At 42.0% G+C, this 15,171-nt stretch overlaps 2 protein-coding genes across 2 annotated transcripts; one reads left to right on the top strand and one right to left on the bottom strand.

Annotated features, from left to right (window-relative positions):
- Nucleotides 1–391: 391 nt before the first annotated feature.
- Nucleotides 392–3,373, bottom strand: LOC146645757 (tubulin alpha-1B chain-like). The gene is made up of 4 exons (XM_085393021.1): nt 3,215–3,373; nt 1,855–2,077; nt 1,620–1,768; nt 392–1,518 (listed from the first exon to the last, which is right to left on the bottom strand). Exons 1-4 carry the CDS (start codon nt 3,215–3,217, stop codon nt 538–540), a joined length of 1,356 nt encoding a protein of 451 aa, XP_085249147.1. The 5' UTR covers nt 3,218–3,373; the 3' UTR covers nt 392–537.
- A 6,108-nt stretch (nt 3,374–9,481) lies between these two features.
- On the top strand, nt 9,482–14,124 carry LOC146645756 (tubulin alpha-1A chain). Its single transcript, XM_085394503.1, has 4 exons — nt 9,482–9,641; nt 12,431–12,653; nt 12,740–12,888; nt 12,984–14,124. The coding sequence occupies exons 1-4, from the start codon at nt 9,639–9,641 to the stop codon at nt 13,962–13,964; spliced, it is 1,356 nt and encodes a 451-aa protein (XP_085250629.1). The 5' UTR covers nt 9,482–9,638; the 3' UTR covers nt 13,965–14,124.
- The last annotated feature ends 1,047 nt before the right edge of the window (nt 14,125–15,171 follow it).

Below are 15,171 nucleotides of genomic sequence, written 5' to 3'. Positions count from 1 at the left end.
AAAGTAGAAAAAAGAGAATTACTATGTGGCAACCAGAGGACTGCACAATTAATTAATTTTATTTCTCATCACTGATAAATAACAGCTTTGAGATACTGATATATTCTTTCTAAATTGTTGATGATTATTCACGCATGAATTAATGACACCAGGTAGAAAAAAGTACTGGGTTTCTGTTGAAGTAATTGAAATTGAAACCAATTAGTTGTCCAGCTTCTGATTATAATAGACATTGTTAATGTTTAAGAAAACATAATATATCCACGTATATATTCTGACAAGCTTTGAGCTTTAAATACAGAATCTTCAAAATTATAGCTCAAAATTTGGAGTTGCATCATTTTGTTGTTGTAAATATGTATTTGGGTTGAATAAACACAGGGCAAAGGACTTCACATCACAGAGGTTTTATTTAGAAGACAGCCAAACTTGACATTTTCAGGAGTTTTTAGTCTTAACAGCCAAACTGACAAACATTTCTGTTTGGAATGCATTCAAGAACACATTGCAATCAATTATTATCTGTTAATGCTTGTTTTAATACTCCTCTCCTTCCTCCTCTCCCTCACCCTCAATGGAGTCGACTCCCACCTCCTCATAATCCTTCTCCAGAGCTGCCATGTCCTCTCTGGCCTCGGAGAACTCTCCCTCCTCCATACCCTCACCCACGTACCAGTGAACAAAGGCACGCTTAGCGTACATCAGATCGAACTTGTGGTCGAGGCGAGCCCAGGCCTCTGCAATAGCAGTGGTGTTGCTCAGCATGCACACAGCCCTCTGGACCTTGGCCAGATCTCCACCAGGAACCACAGTGGGGGGCTGGTAGTTGATGCCAACCTTGAACCCAGTGGGGCACCAGTCCACAAACTGGATGGTGCGTTTGGTTTTGATGGTGGCAATGGCAGCATTGACATCTTTGGGCACCACATCACCACGGAACAGGAGGCAGCAGGCCATGTACTTGCCGTGACGAGGGTCACATTTCACCATCTGATTGGCTGGCTCAAAGCAGGCGTTTGTGATCTCAGCCACTGAGAGCTGCTCGTGGTAAGCCTTCTCTGCAGAGATGACTGGAGCATAGGTGGCCAGGGGGAAGTGGATACGGGGGTATGGCACCAAGTTGGTCTGGAACTCTGTCAGATCAACATTGAGGGCACCATCAAAGCGGAGGGAAGCAGTGATGGAGGACACAATCTGACTGATCAGCCTGTTCAGGTTGGTGTAAGTAGGACGCTCGATATCGAGGTTCCTACGGCAGATATCGTAGATGGCCTCATTATCTACCATGAAGGCACAGTCAGAGTGCTCTAGGGTGGTGTGGGTGGTCAGGATGGAGTTGTAGGGCTCCACCACAGCGGTGGACACCTGGGGAGCTGGGTAGATGGAGAACTCCAGCTTGGACTTCTTGCCGTAGTCGACAGACAGACGCTCCATCAGCAGGGAGGTGAAACCAGAGCCGGTGCCACCGCCGAAGCTGTGGAACACCAGGAAGCCCTGAAGACCAGTGCACTGATCAGCCTGAGGACAGAGAGGAAGACATGACAACCAGGCATGAGTTACTTCATTCAATAATTTAATTCGTATATACATTTTATACTAGCTGCTTTGAATTCACCCACCAGTTTGCGGATCCTGTCCAGAACCAGGTCAATGATCTCTTTGCCGATGGTGTAATGTCCACGGGCGTAGTTATTGGCAGCATCCTCCTTGCCTGTGATCAGCTGCTCAGGGTGGAACAGCTGGCGGTAGGTACCAGTGCGTACCTCATCTATGCAAACAGCATTACATTAGTTTTTCTTTAAAGATTTTTTAATTTTCCTACATTAGTGTTCAGCGAGCGGTGATGACACTTACCGATGACAGTGGGCTCCAGGTCCACAAAAACAGCTCTGGGGACGTGCTTTCCAGCTCCAGTCTCACTGAAGAAGGTGTTGAAGGAATCGTCTCCTCCTCCGAGAGTCTTGTCACTGGGCATCTGTCCATCCGGCTGGATCCCATGTTCCAGGCAGTAAAGCTCCCAGCAGGCATTGCCGATCTGGACACCAGCCTGACCAACATGGATGGAGATACACTCACGCTGTGGAGAGAAAAGAAAAAGAAGAAGGTCATCTATCTATATTTAATTTGGATTTTATTCCACATTTTGTCACTGCTTTTACATGTAACCTCTCTGAAGACATGCATCTTAAAATTGGACACATTTTGTTGCTCCCTCTATCTGAGATGAGCAGTGCAGCAGGAGGTACCTCCCTGCACCACAAACAGCAGGGAAAAGAAATGCCTGACAGCAGCAGCCCCCCAGAGGCAGGACGCTCTCCTCTTCCCTCCAGTGTTTTTTGTCCTCTTGTCCTTTTATCCCTCTTACCTCTCCCCCTCTTTTGCAAGCAAAAGCACACATGCAAATTGATTTCCCTGTTCAAATGCACACAGCCTGGAATATTCCACTTGCTTCCATGTCTTGAGGATGCAAAATCACAGTGAAGAAAACATAACATCAATCTAGCTAATTAGATCTATGTCTTTTTGTAATGCACAAAACCTTAATTTGGTCCTAATAAATCATCATACAGAACACAAATCGTCTTCGAGAGTGTAGGTTTATTTAATATTTCAGGACAAATATAAAAATAGAGGCATTTTGTTGTGTCAATTTATTTTCTTTAACCTTTGAATTAAATTAAATTAAAAACACATTTGCTGCTGCATCCTATGAATTAAAAATGATAGCTGCAATTTAATTTCTCCATCCATCCCCACCCAATCCGCCCCTCCCTGCCTTTAAACAGGGTCGTGCGTTTGTAAGGTGCCAGATTTATGATTTTTACGTGTTAAAATGACAAAAAATGTGATTATTGACATAAATAATGCTATTCATTTATATGAAAAGCAGCTCTACTGTCTTTATTGTCAGTCTAAACAACGCCACTCTGTGCATTGTTCTCATCTCTACACAATGCCAATCACATCGTGCCACTGCCGCAGACCAAATCTGTGCATCATCTGTGTAATACGATTTGTTTTCACGCTAAAATATATCTATATCGAGTATTTCGGTAACACTTGCTATTCTATGCGTTTATGTGTCTACTGAGTTTTAAAAATGGTTTTCTAGCGATGGGAAACCCGTTCAACAACCGAGACACCGGCGCCTGACTAACCTGAAATTCCACCTTACAAAAACGGTTTCAGAGACGAACGAAGGGAAATATCTTACCATGATTCCGTCTGAGGCTCAAAGAGGAAGAGGAGAAGGAGAAAATGTGAAGAAAGAGGCTTTTTTTTTTTTTTTTTAAAAAAAGGGTCTGTTTGGGTTGCGTGTTGTACCCAACGGGGTCGATGCAACAACTGCTGAATGGGAGGGCGGCGCTACCAGATTTATACAGGCAGGGCAGGGGATTTGCTCCTGTGCACGGAGGAAAAAAACGCGTTTACTACCACCATTTGGTGGCTGATGCAGTTCTGACATAGCTCCTAAATGTTTTTGCAATTAAATAAGAGAAGTACAATATATTAATATTTTAGAAGCCAGCAATGAAATAAGAAAAATATAAATATCGTGATTCTTACTAGTGGATATGTGGGTATGTTACGTTTTTTTGTTTTGTGAAAAATATTCTCATACATTACATGACAAGAAAGACTGTCCACGAGCTCCTTGCAATGTAAATTTTAATAGCAGCGGCAGAAGAAGAAGTCTGAATTTCATTTCATTTTCACTGAATAAAGGGCTAATTCAAACAAAGCTCATTTATTATGCATAGAGGCTTGAGCATCTATTATTTAGGTGTGGCAAGCTGCAAACCAATACAAAGCTGTCCTCTTTGGTGAGATTTCGACTGTAAATATTTGTGGATTTTATTGTTTATTTTTCCAGAAATGTAGTGCATTAATATTGATGCTTTTGCTGCATCCACCCCACAGGTGCTGGTATCATCCGGGCACCCAATGTTGCAGGAGTCTGCCATGGTATCTGCCTGCCATGCCAGCTCCTCGGCTCTCCTCCCTCTTTGTCCTAGATTCTCTGCAATGATGTCATTCAGTGGGCCGATCACGTGGCTGCATGTCCGCCTGTGTGTCTGTTGTTCGGCAGCACCCAGTGTGGGTTGAGCTTCTTCTGGTTCTGTCCAGTTTGAGGAACTGAAATTGGCTGAACTGCAGTTTATGTGACATAATGGCTGTGTTAGAGAACCTAAACGCCACTAAGACTTAACAGTCTGCAGTTACAACATTAAAACCCGTCCCTTTAAGCTATCTGAAAATCCAGTTAAGAATGGGAGTCACCTGAAAAGGCATGTAGCTTAATGCTTTTAAGTAAGGCTGAAAGAAAAGGGGGAAATCCTTGATGCAGTATAAACTAGTAGCCACCTAAATGTGGGTTCTCTCATTAATTATTCAGCAAGGCAGTGAGGATGTATGATTTACAGCCAGCCTTTAGTGGTTGCTACACTCAAAATGAACTGCAGGAGATGAAAGAGAAGGACAGGAAGCAGCAATGGCTGACAGCCAGGACTTCTTGAGAGAACATTCTCCACTCCCCTTCCTCCTCCTCCTCCTCAGCAGCTGTGAAACAGGGAGGGTCTAAGCAGCTGCTCACCAAGAGGAGAGAGGGAGGATGGGAATGCTGTAGAGATGGGAGTGGTCCTTCATGGCGTTGAAACTTACCGCAATGCATCCTGCAAACTGGGAATCTGATACCCGACAAAGTGACCGAGCATGTTTTCCACCTGTCACAGCAGAGCTCGCATGCTGATGGCTTTAACGCAGGTGCAGGCAGATCGACGACATGGATGTGTATTCATCCTCTAGGACAGAAACAGAGAAGCATTTCGAGCTTTTGTCTGTGTGAGGCTGTTAGGGCGGGGCATCGCCTCACAGGAAAACTGGACTGGAAGAAAATTAATAAATAAATATAAAATAAGAAAATCAGAAAAATAAAAGCGATGATAATTTAGCTGAGAATGTAGGCCAGATTTCTGATGTAGGTCAGTATATTGAGTGCACATAAATCACAGCATCTCACATAAAGAAACACAGCTAACACACAATCCAAAATCACTGCGTAACTGCTGTCATTTAGTTTTTAGATCTAGATTGCATCATTGAAATCTGCATTATAAAATATGCACAAAATATAAAATATAAATAATGTGTACGTAAATGGAAATAGCAAGTTTGTGTGGGTACATTAGGGATGGAAAAGAATGAAGGCAACAATAGTTTGCTCAACCTCAGATCTGTGGCATCGTATATTGCAAAAATAAATAATATAATGCACTGGTTTCCAAATGTTACATTGTGAGACAACTATATTTGATTAATTAATTATTAATTTAGTGCAGGAGCACTCTGCATGCATTCTTTTTCTCACGCTGCTCACCAGTTCAAGCATTTCACCAACAGCTTCAGCTGGCCCGGGGATGTCAATGGCGCTCAGCTGGAGCAGATCATCAATCAAGAAAAGTCGGTGATAAATACATGGATGACACACTTGAAGTCAAAGAATTTAATCAGAGAACAACACCACAGATTGCTAAACTGTAATAAAGTGTTTGATAAGCATTGAGGTCTCTGCACAGTTACAGGAAGAATGATTTTATTACCATTTAAACAACAACCTTGAATCAAACACTGCTTGAGCTTCAGTCACGGTGGATTGTTAATAGCTAACCCTTTACACCATTCTTGGTCATATAAATCCTGGAAACCACAAATCCACAAGTACCAAAGTCTAAGCACAACATCACAGCATAACGGAAATACTGATCACGGAACGACTACATTAAGTATTTGAAGGTAAACCTTAACAGTCCCATGAGGGTTTGTACTTCCCTGTACAGGAATGTTCTTTACTTAGAAAAACGAAATAGAAAAACTGAGTAGGGGAGACCGGGGATAGTTGTAACATTTTTGACATTTCTGTCTGTAAATTGGAGCTCTTTTAAGGTAGTGGATTCAAAATGTAATGCAAAGTATTTACATGTCTCTGCTATTAAATAGTGCAGCTATTTTCTCTGCAGCACAATTACCCATTGCATGGTATGGCCTCAAACACGAAGAGTGAAATGTTACAATTAACCCCATAGTCTGGGTTAGTTGTAACATATCCTGGGGTAAAATGTAACACAATGAAATAAGGGTACTGACAAAACATTAACATGTAATCTTTGTTTATTCAACACATGAATGCACTTAGAGCCATTTATGTAGCTATGTGTGTGTGTGACAGAATGCAGAAATCTAGCTTTTGAACATATTCCAACCCCCCAAAAAAGACAAATTATGGAATTTTCTGCAACTGAATATTTCATTAATTTTGGTTGGTCTTCCTTGAGTTTGGCCTCATTGGCTCAGTGGGCATTATAACCTACAACTCTTGCACCAATTTTGAACATAACAATGAAGCTGAAAAAATGTAGTTGTTCACCAGCATCGCAATTCCATTACTTTTTATCATGGCTTACCTTGGTGTGGTTTGCAAAGTGCTTCAGAAAGATGAGGAAATCTGTTTCTTGCACCCATCCTGATTTATTTCCACTACCAGTACTTCCTACTGGTCCATCTCTGACACAGTGGTCTGCATAATGTATGTGTGGGAACACAAACAGTGAAGTAATTGTGTTGCTAATGGCATTAACCGCATATACAAAAGCGACCAGTGAACCTCTCTCTGCTGATGTCGTTGCCCCAACTTGTTTAATATAAGTTAAAGTAATAGTGTGGTAAGTTGTAACATCTGCATTATTGTTACAACTAACCCAGACTGTTGCTGTTACAACTGACCCAGACTCCTATAGCCATGAACTAGCTAACATTACAGCCAACGGCTAAAACACTAGCACTAAAGACCTACACAGAATATATCCCCATAGACATACAAATAACATAATTTAAGTTTGATGAGTTTAACTGCAAAGCAGATAATGCTATTAGAAATTGAAATAAAGTAGAAAAACTTACTTTTTGGCATACAAATTACTTTTTTTCATGTTAAATTGTCTGTGTTTGACGAAATGTGCTGATTTTTCACATGTGATAGCAGAACTGAGTTGGGCATGCACAGGATGAGTCACATCATTTGAAACTTAGCCCTGATTGGAGAAATTGGAAGTGTTACAACTGACCCACGTTACAACTATCCCCGGTCTCCCCTACTATTATGCTCCTGTGTATCTGGGCAAAATGTATGGACATCAGTATTATAAAAATGGTAAAGGTGTGTAAAGTTTTTACAGATGTTAAGTCTGAGGGTTTTCCCCATCGGCGTCTATGCGGAGTCCCCCGATGTAACCATTAAAAAGAACGCATGATTCACTTTTCAGACTTGGAAGCTATGTCCGTCTTTTATACAATCTGTGTTTTACATACACTGTGTGGCAATACGCTTGCTCAAAAATTCCAGGTGGCATGCTTGGTCCAGATGTTAACCCACAAGAATCGCTGGTGCCCATCTCCAGCTCGGACAAACCGTGAGGGTTGCGTCACGAAGGGTCTCTGGCATCAAAAGGGTGGATGACATATAATATTGCTATATGATCAGCTATGTTGTTGTTGGAGATGATGGCACTGATGGAAGGACACGAGGCACAGCTGATGGTAGCAGAGCTATGAGAGGCAAGGTTGAGATGGTTTGGACATGTGCAGAGGAGCAGTAGTAAATATAATGGGAAAAGTTATGTTGAAGAGAGCTGTCTGGCAAGAGGAAATGGGGAAGACCAAAGAGAAGATTCAGGAATGTAGAGGGGTCAGTGTGAGAGGAGAGGATGCAAGGGGATAGGGTGTTTGCACATGCAGTTTATATGGAGCTATAAACAATATTAACTAAGCTATAAAATATAATATACAAAATCTAAGTAACGGGTAATATAATCATAATCATATATACTCAAAAGTGTTTAAACAACCTTCAATTCAATAACCTGTGCCATGTAAGCAGAGGATAAATCAGGATGATAAGAGGTAAAAAAACAAACAAAAACGTGGATTTTTTTAATGCTGACACAACTGTTTCTTGGGATCCTTTTTTAGATGATGAGAAAAGACAATAAAATCTAGTCTCGTTTTCCATCTGCTGTTACTGTAAACACACATCTCTCGGGTCTGAGTCTCAACATAAAGCAGCCCCTCGTTCAATGGGATACCACTTGGGACTCTGGGACAACTGTTGTCATAGAGTTTCATTTGTTGTTAGAAACCAAAGTGCTTAACTCCCTGCCAGTTGGCCCATGAAAACCAATTTATGGTCCGTTTCACTGAAATCTGAAGGTTTAAGAAACCAGAAGAGCCGCATTCACAGTCTTAAGAAAGAGTGATGCTTTGGATGAAGTGCACCATGCATGGAATCAGTCAGCCCCACCCTGACATCCTCACGACATTTTTAAATTTTCACTGGCTCGATAAGACAAGGATGCATGCACATGTAGGGAAGAAAAAGCCTGTTTCTTTACAGACCGAGGAGTGATGATAGATTTTAGGAAAAACGTGGCTTATATCCCACCACAGAGGCAGCTGCAGTGCAGGCCCTTAATGCTACTATTTAAGCTGGACCACGTGACCACCAGATAAAGGCGGTCTATGTGGATACTGGTGTGTATCCAGGCAACTCCTTTATTCATTTCCTAGCAACCGTTAAATCTTGGGAGGGGGGCTGGGGGTTGGGCGTCGTTGGCCTACATGTCCCTCATATATGACTGGGCAGTTTGACCTCTTTTATCTGAAGAAGACAGGAAAACAAAGCCAAATGGCTGTTAATCTGCTCAATAAAACACCACATCTACCGTACCATGTAGAAGGCAGTAAATTTTGAACAGTATGTAAAAATCTGTATGCATGAAAACATACAAAGGTCATATCAAAAATACATTTAACAGTGATGGTTTGATAATAACTAAAGTTTTGTTGTTGCCAGCCAACGTGGATGGGTGTTTAAACTCCTCTTTAGGTTAACTGCAAATGCACATTTTATAATATAGCCTTAAGGAAAAGTAAGACACTGGAAGATCCATATATATCCGGTGAAAGGCTTGAAATTCAGTCTGATGGTAACAAATTGGAGGGGCGATTTGAAGAAAGATTAGCTGATTGATTTTGTATTGGAAAATGTGAAATAAAATAAGATGTATTATGGATAAAACCTGATAAAATCAATTATAAATAAAAGTGAATACAGTTTTCACTTTTTAAGTGTTTCTTGAATTTTATTATAAGCCTTCCTATTAGTTATTCTGTTTTTGTTTATTAGTTTTAGCATGAGGAGCGACATATGGAGAGTTTGTGTAGAGCAGCCGGGTCTGTCTGGCACAAACATGCTGAAAATTACGCAGCATTTTTCCCATAATCAGAGGCGCCATGCTTGCAGCACAATACGGCAGGATAGTAGGGTGGGGTCTGCTGGGCGGTCCTTGCAGTGAGGAGAACCGCTTATCCAATCGAAAGCCGCGGAATGATTCGAAACGTCAGACTGACGGGAGATTGGCCAATAGGGCGCAGCAGCCACCGGCGCCGGGTCTTCCCTTGCATATATACCTCTGTCCATCCTCATGTGCGCCATTATCTCTTACATCGACCCCATAACAGTCGAATTGTAAGACTGCTTATCGAGGAGCTTCTGCCAACCTCCACCGCGACTATAACATAACAAAATGGTAAGAACTTTTAAAAAAGCTTTGTTAACAGGCCATACTTGAGGCACACTTAAAAAAAAAGAAGAAGGTGGGTGTGATTTGTAAGTTGAGCTCTTATAACGGAGGTTTGCTTTACCTTTAAATGAAAAGTGGGATTTAAAACTGTGTGGCTGATTTTGCTATATAGATATTCAATTTCTTGCAGTGTAGTGTGGGGGGTTTTAGTCCCAGCTTGAGATGGGGAGATGCTCTGACGCCTTTCAATTGGGGGACGTGGCGGGCAGACCGAACAAAAGAGGTTTTCAGGGGTGGACAGAGGGAATAATGGAGGCTTCAGTCCAGCCGGTGACTCTGCGGTATTTTATTCTCTCACTGGCATGACAAAAGCCCCGGTCATCACTAGTCGTGACCGCGACGGGCTGTAAGGGCACGGCACTGGCAGGGAGAATGGCATTAAGCTGTATCAGCTTAAAAAGAATGCCCCACACCCACAGTAACCCAATCCTTAGGGAAAACTGGATGAAAATGCCCTGTCAGCGCGGCAAGCCATTAAAAATGCATGCGAGTAACGGACTCTCCCGGGCTGATAGTTACCGCACTGATGCACAGCCAGCCACCTAGCAGATGTACAGCCGGCAACCTAGTAGTATTTTCTGTTATAACGGTTTAGTTTCAGTGATGAGTCGAAATCAGTGGCATTAACATATAGACAGACCTAACACTGAATTAAAATGATCAATTCTCTGATGGCAAAGATGGCGTAACTTGGGGGGGGGGGCGCAAAACCGCATTTTGGGGCTAAACTGGCAAACTTTTGAGCCATTTTTCCACATTTGACTGGTGGTTCAACGCATGCAGTTATTATGCTGTGAAATCAATACCCGTGGGCAGGCCCGGCCCTAACCAATCTGGCGCCCTAGGCAAGATTTTAGGGGGCGCCCCCCTACATCGGCAGTGTAGTGTATGTACTCACAAGAAACTGAATAGCTTTGTCTTTGACCTTTTTTTTTACTTAAAGAAAGCAAATTCACAATCAGAATAATTAACAAGATAAAAAAATATACGAATAAATAAATGAATACAAAAAGTAAAAAATGAATATATGAAATACAATAAATTTTACATACATAAACACAATAAAACGTGTCAACAAGTTGGATAAAATAAATTAAAAATACAATATAAATAAGGCAACAGGAAGACCGCTTGATGCTGCTGCATCATGGCTGGGTTGTGCTGCTGATGCTGCATCACTGGTGGGTTGTGCTGCTGAAGTGGAGGCAGCAGCGGTAGATGTGGTAGATGGCCCAGGGGTGGGATTTAGAAACTTCAACAGTGCATCTGAAGAGAGGAGTATGTGACACCACTGAGTATTAAAGTCTAATAATAAAAACATATGATTCCAGGAATAAAATGAAATGATATAATATAAATGAAAAACCAAAGAGATATATATATGATGTTAACTGATATGCAAATTAGATTAGATTCAATTTATTGTCATCATTACAGTGAAATGCTGAATAGCAGAATGCAAAGTAACAGTATAATATCATATGAGAATGTTATGTTATGATTATCTTTGACCGAATCACAGCAGTGCTCATATTAAAAAACAGCATTCCCTCTCATGTGATATTGCTTAATTAACACTAATGATGTGCACTTTAATAACTAGGCTTTCAACTATAATATATACAGGGGTGGAAAAGTGACTATTACCTGCAGGGTAAACGTTAGCTAACCAGAAGGCAATAACAATGTAAACAAAAAACACCTGCTTAAAAGATGAATACAAATGAGGAATGGTGGGAAAGGTGGGAGTACTGTAATTACCTAACGTTACATTATTATTTTCCATAACAATTTAGCCCCCTCCACAATATTAACTGACGTTAAAACAGTTAACTAGCTATTTATTGATTAGCAATTAGCGAATCATGTAACATTAGCTTAATGCTAAAAATTTAGGTTACTATCACATTCAGACAAATAATTTCATGTAGGCTAACGTTACCTACCTCTGTCTTTTTCTCGTTTCTCCTCCTCTTCTTTTCTCTTTTTTCTTCCCTGGGCACCTGACAGTTTTGGCCGTTTTGACATCTTGTGTTGATTTTTTGATGTGGTGACGTCCAAAAGGAACCGTGATACGGGAAGGGAGGGGGCGCACCGTGCGGGGATTATTTGTTGTAACAAATAATATTTCTATTAAATAAGCTTTACTTTGCATTTTAATTAACGTGGGATTATTTTTTGTATGTAGAAATAATAGTACCAACTTTTTTTTTTTTTTTCAACATTTGTGGCACTGGCGTGGCGCCCCCTGATGGACCGCGCCTTTAGCATTTGCCTATACGGCCTATGCCACGGGCCGGCCCTGCCCGTGGGCATTACCACTATGGCTGCCTTGCTTCCTTGACTAAACTTTTCTCCTTTAACGGCTCAACCTTTTCTAATATTCACGCTTCCCAACGAATTTCAACAGCCCCGACGTCATCGGTTGCCAGAGTGAAGGGTTTGTCGCATAGCAACGAGGTTCCAGACACAATCCAGTGCACCTGTTGGGCGGGAAAAAAATAAGACTAGTTGTTGCTAATAAAAGAACATGTTTGGATCAGTAAAAGTGACTCTCACCCAGAACAACTGAATGAAGAAAAACACTTTGAACAGTTTTGTCCTTTGTTTTGTTTGCATAAATAAATTATTTTATTTTTGCATAAATAAATAAATAAATAAATGAATACATTTACAGCTAAATTAACCCCCCCCCCCCCCCCCCCCCTTATCGCTTTGTTTTCTTCTCTCCACAGCGTGAGTGTATCTCCATCCACGTTGGTCAGGCTGGTGTCCAGATCGGCAATGCCTGCTGGGAGCTTTACTGCCTGGAACATGGGATCCAGCCGGACGGACAGATGCCCAGTGACAAGACCATTGGAGGAGGAGACGATTCCTTCAACACCTTCTTCAGTGAGACTGGAGCTGGAAAGCACGTCCCCAGAGCTGTTTTTGTGGACCTGGAGCCCACTGTCATCGGTAAGTGTCATCACCGCTCGCTGAACACTAATGTAGGAAAATTAAAACATCTTTAAAGCAAAACTAACGTAATGTTGTTTTCATAGATGAGGTGCGCAGTGGTACCTACCGCCAGCTGTTCCACCCCGAGCAACTGATCACAGGCAAGGAGGATGCTGCCAATAACTACGCCCGTGGACATTACACCATCGGCAAAGAGATCATTGACCTGGTTCTGGACAGGATCCGCAAACTGGTGGGCTAAATTTACAGCAGCTTGTTTCAACTTTATCTTCAGAAAGACAAATTAAATAAAATAATCACTGGTTGTCATCTCCTCTCTGTCCTCAGGCTGATCAGTGCACTGGTCTTCAGGGCTTCCTGGTGTTCCACAGCTTTGGCGGTGGCACCGGCTCTGGTTTCACCTCCCTGCTGATGGAGCGTCTGTCTGTCGACTACGGCAAGAAGTCCAAGCTGGAGTTCTCCATCTACCCAGCTCCCCAGGTGTCAACTGCTGTGGTGGAGCCCTACAACTCCATCCTGACCACCCACACCACCCTAGAGCACTCTGACTGTGCCTTCATGGTAGATAACGAGGCCATCTACGATATCTGCCGTAGGAACCTTGATATCGAGCGTCCTACTTACACCAACCTGAACAGGCTGATTGGTCAGATTGTGTCCTCCATCACTGCTTCCCTCCGCTTTGATGGTGCCCTCAATGTTGATCTGACAGAGTTCCAGACCAACTTGGTGCCATACCCCCGTATCCACTTCCCCCTGGCCACCTATGCTCCAGTCATCTCTGCAGAGAAGGCTTACCACGAGCAGCTCTCAGTGGCTGAGATCACAAACGCCTGCTTTGAGCCAGCCAATCAGATGGTGAAATGTGACCCTCGTCACGGCAAGTACATGGCCTGCTGCCTTTTGTACCGTGGTGATGTGGTGCCCAAAGATGTCAACGCTGCCATTGCCACCATCAAAACCAAGCGCACCATCCAGTTTGTGGACTGGTGCCCCACTGGGTTCAAGGTTGGCATCAACTACCAGCCCCCCACTGTGGTTCCTGGTGGAGATCTGGCCAAGGTCCAGAGGGCTGTGTGCATGCTGAGCAACACCACTGCTATTGCAGAGGCCTGGGCTCGGCTCGACCACAAGTTCGATCTGATGTACGCTAAGCGTGCCTTTGTTCACTGGTACGTGGGTGAGGGTATGGAGGAGGGAGAGTTCTCCGAGGCCAGAGAGGACATGGCAGCTCTGGAGAAGGATTATGAGGAGGTGGGAGTTGACTCCATTGAGGGTGAGGGAGAGGAGGAAGGAGAGGAGTACTGAAAGGGACCTGAAGGCATTAGTTAAAAAAGAAATATTTGACTAAAATGTTTCCTTTAAAGCATTCCAAATACAAATGTTTTGTCATTTTGGCTGTTCAGTTCTAAACCCTTGGAAATGTCAAGTTTGGCTATGCTCTAAATAAAACCTCTGTGATGAAAAACTGTTTAACTGTTTGTCTTTTAAATATTCAGTGATATTCAAAATGATATTTTCAGAATGATTTTTAAATATTCAGAAACTTTACGACATATTAGTCATGAGTAAGTAGCACAAAAAGGTTTGAATCATGTAATTTAAGATGTTTCAAATTCATATGTTTTTAAACATGCATGTAAAAAGCTGATTAGTTTTCTCAATAGCGTTCCAATCTTTTTTCTTGTAATCGATACATAAATCCTACAGCCGTGTTTATAACTACTGTTCATAAATACAGATTTTAAATATTAGTGTGAACCATTGCTTGAAGTTTCAATAGTTAAAGTCAAGCTAAGAAAATCAGTTTTCAGCAGGTGTTTAAAATTCACCTGCTGAATATCTGAGTGATTCAGCCGACCTGAATGACAAAGGAAGACTCTTTCAAAGCTTAGGTACGACAACTGTAATAGCACCAGCCTGTGTGACCCACCTGCCACAAACTTTAATACAAAAGCAGTAAATTTAGGTCAAGTAATGAATAATATCATAAACTAACCACCTTTGATTAAGTTTTTATATAAATAAATATGTTTATGTAAATATATAACTTGGCTGTTGCCCGCTTGCAGTACCTTTATGGTCCACCAGGGGGCCCCAGCCCACAGTTTAGGAATCCTTGCACTGTGACAAATCTTTAGACCGTAATGAGGATCCTGAGGTTTACAATGCGGTCTTCAAAATTTAATAATTAAATAGTATGAACTGTTAAACTGAAACCTTCAACTCACAATAGATCCATGGTGTGAGACTGGAAGGACACACAAACCCAGCCACCGGTGTAAAGTTTGGGCTAAAGCAAATATGTGGATCCATCTGCTGTGACAACCTCATGGAAAATAAGGCTGCAGCCAAAAGTATTCCACTACAACTAAAATAAAAATACTGAATTGACAGCTGTAGTGAATTACTCTTCAGGTCTGGTAAGTCCACGCAGGAACTATAAGATTAAACTATAAGAGGAACCTCAGATGGGCAGCATTCTCACCTGACCTCCTACTTTACTATTGTATCT

Source organism: Rhamphochromis longiceps, linkage group LG20, assembly GCF_057381845.1.
Source record: "Rhamphochromis longiceps isolate RC_006_pf linkage group LG20, R_longiceps_female_GT1.1, whole genome shotgun sequence".
NCBI lineage: Eukaryota > Metazoa > Chordata > Actinopteri > Cichliformes > Cichlidae > Rhamphochromis > Rhamphochromis longiceps.
Note: the sequence above shows the minus strand (reverse complement) of the source record. Positions and strands in the feature narration are given on the sequence as shown.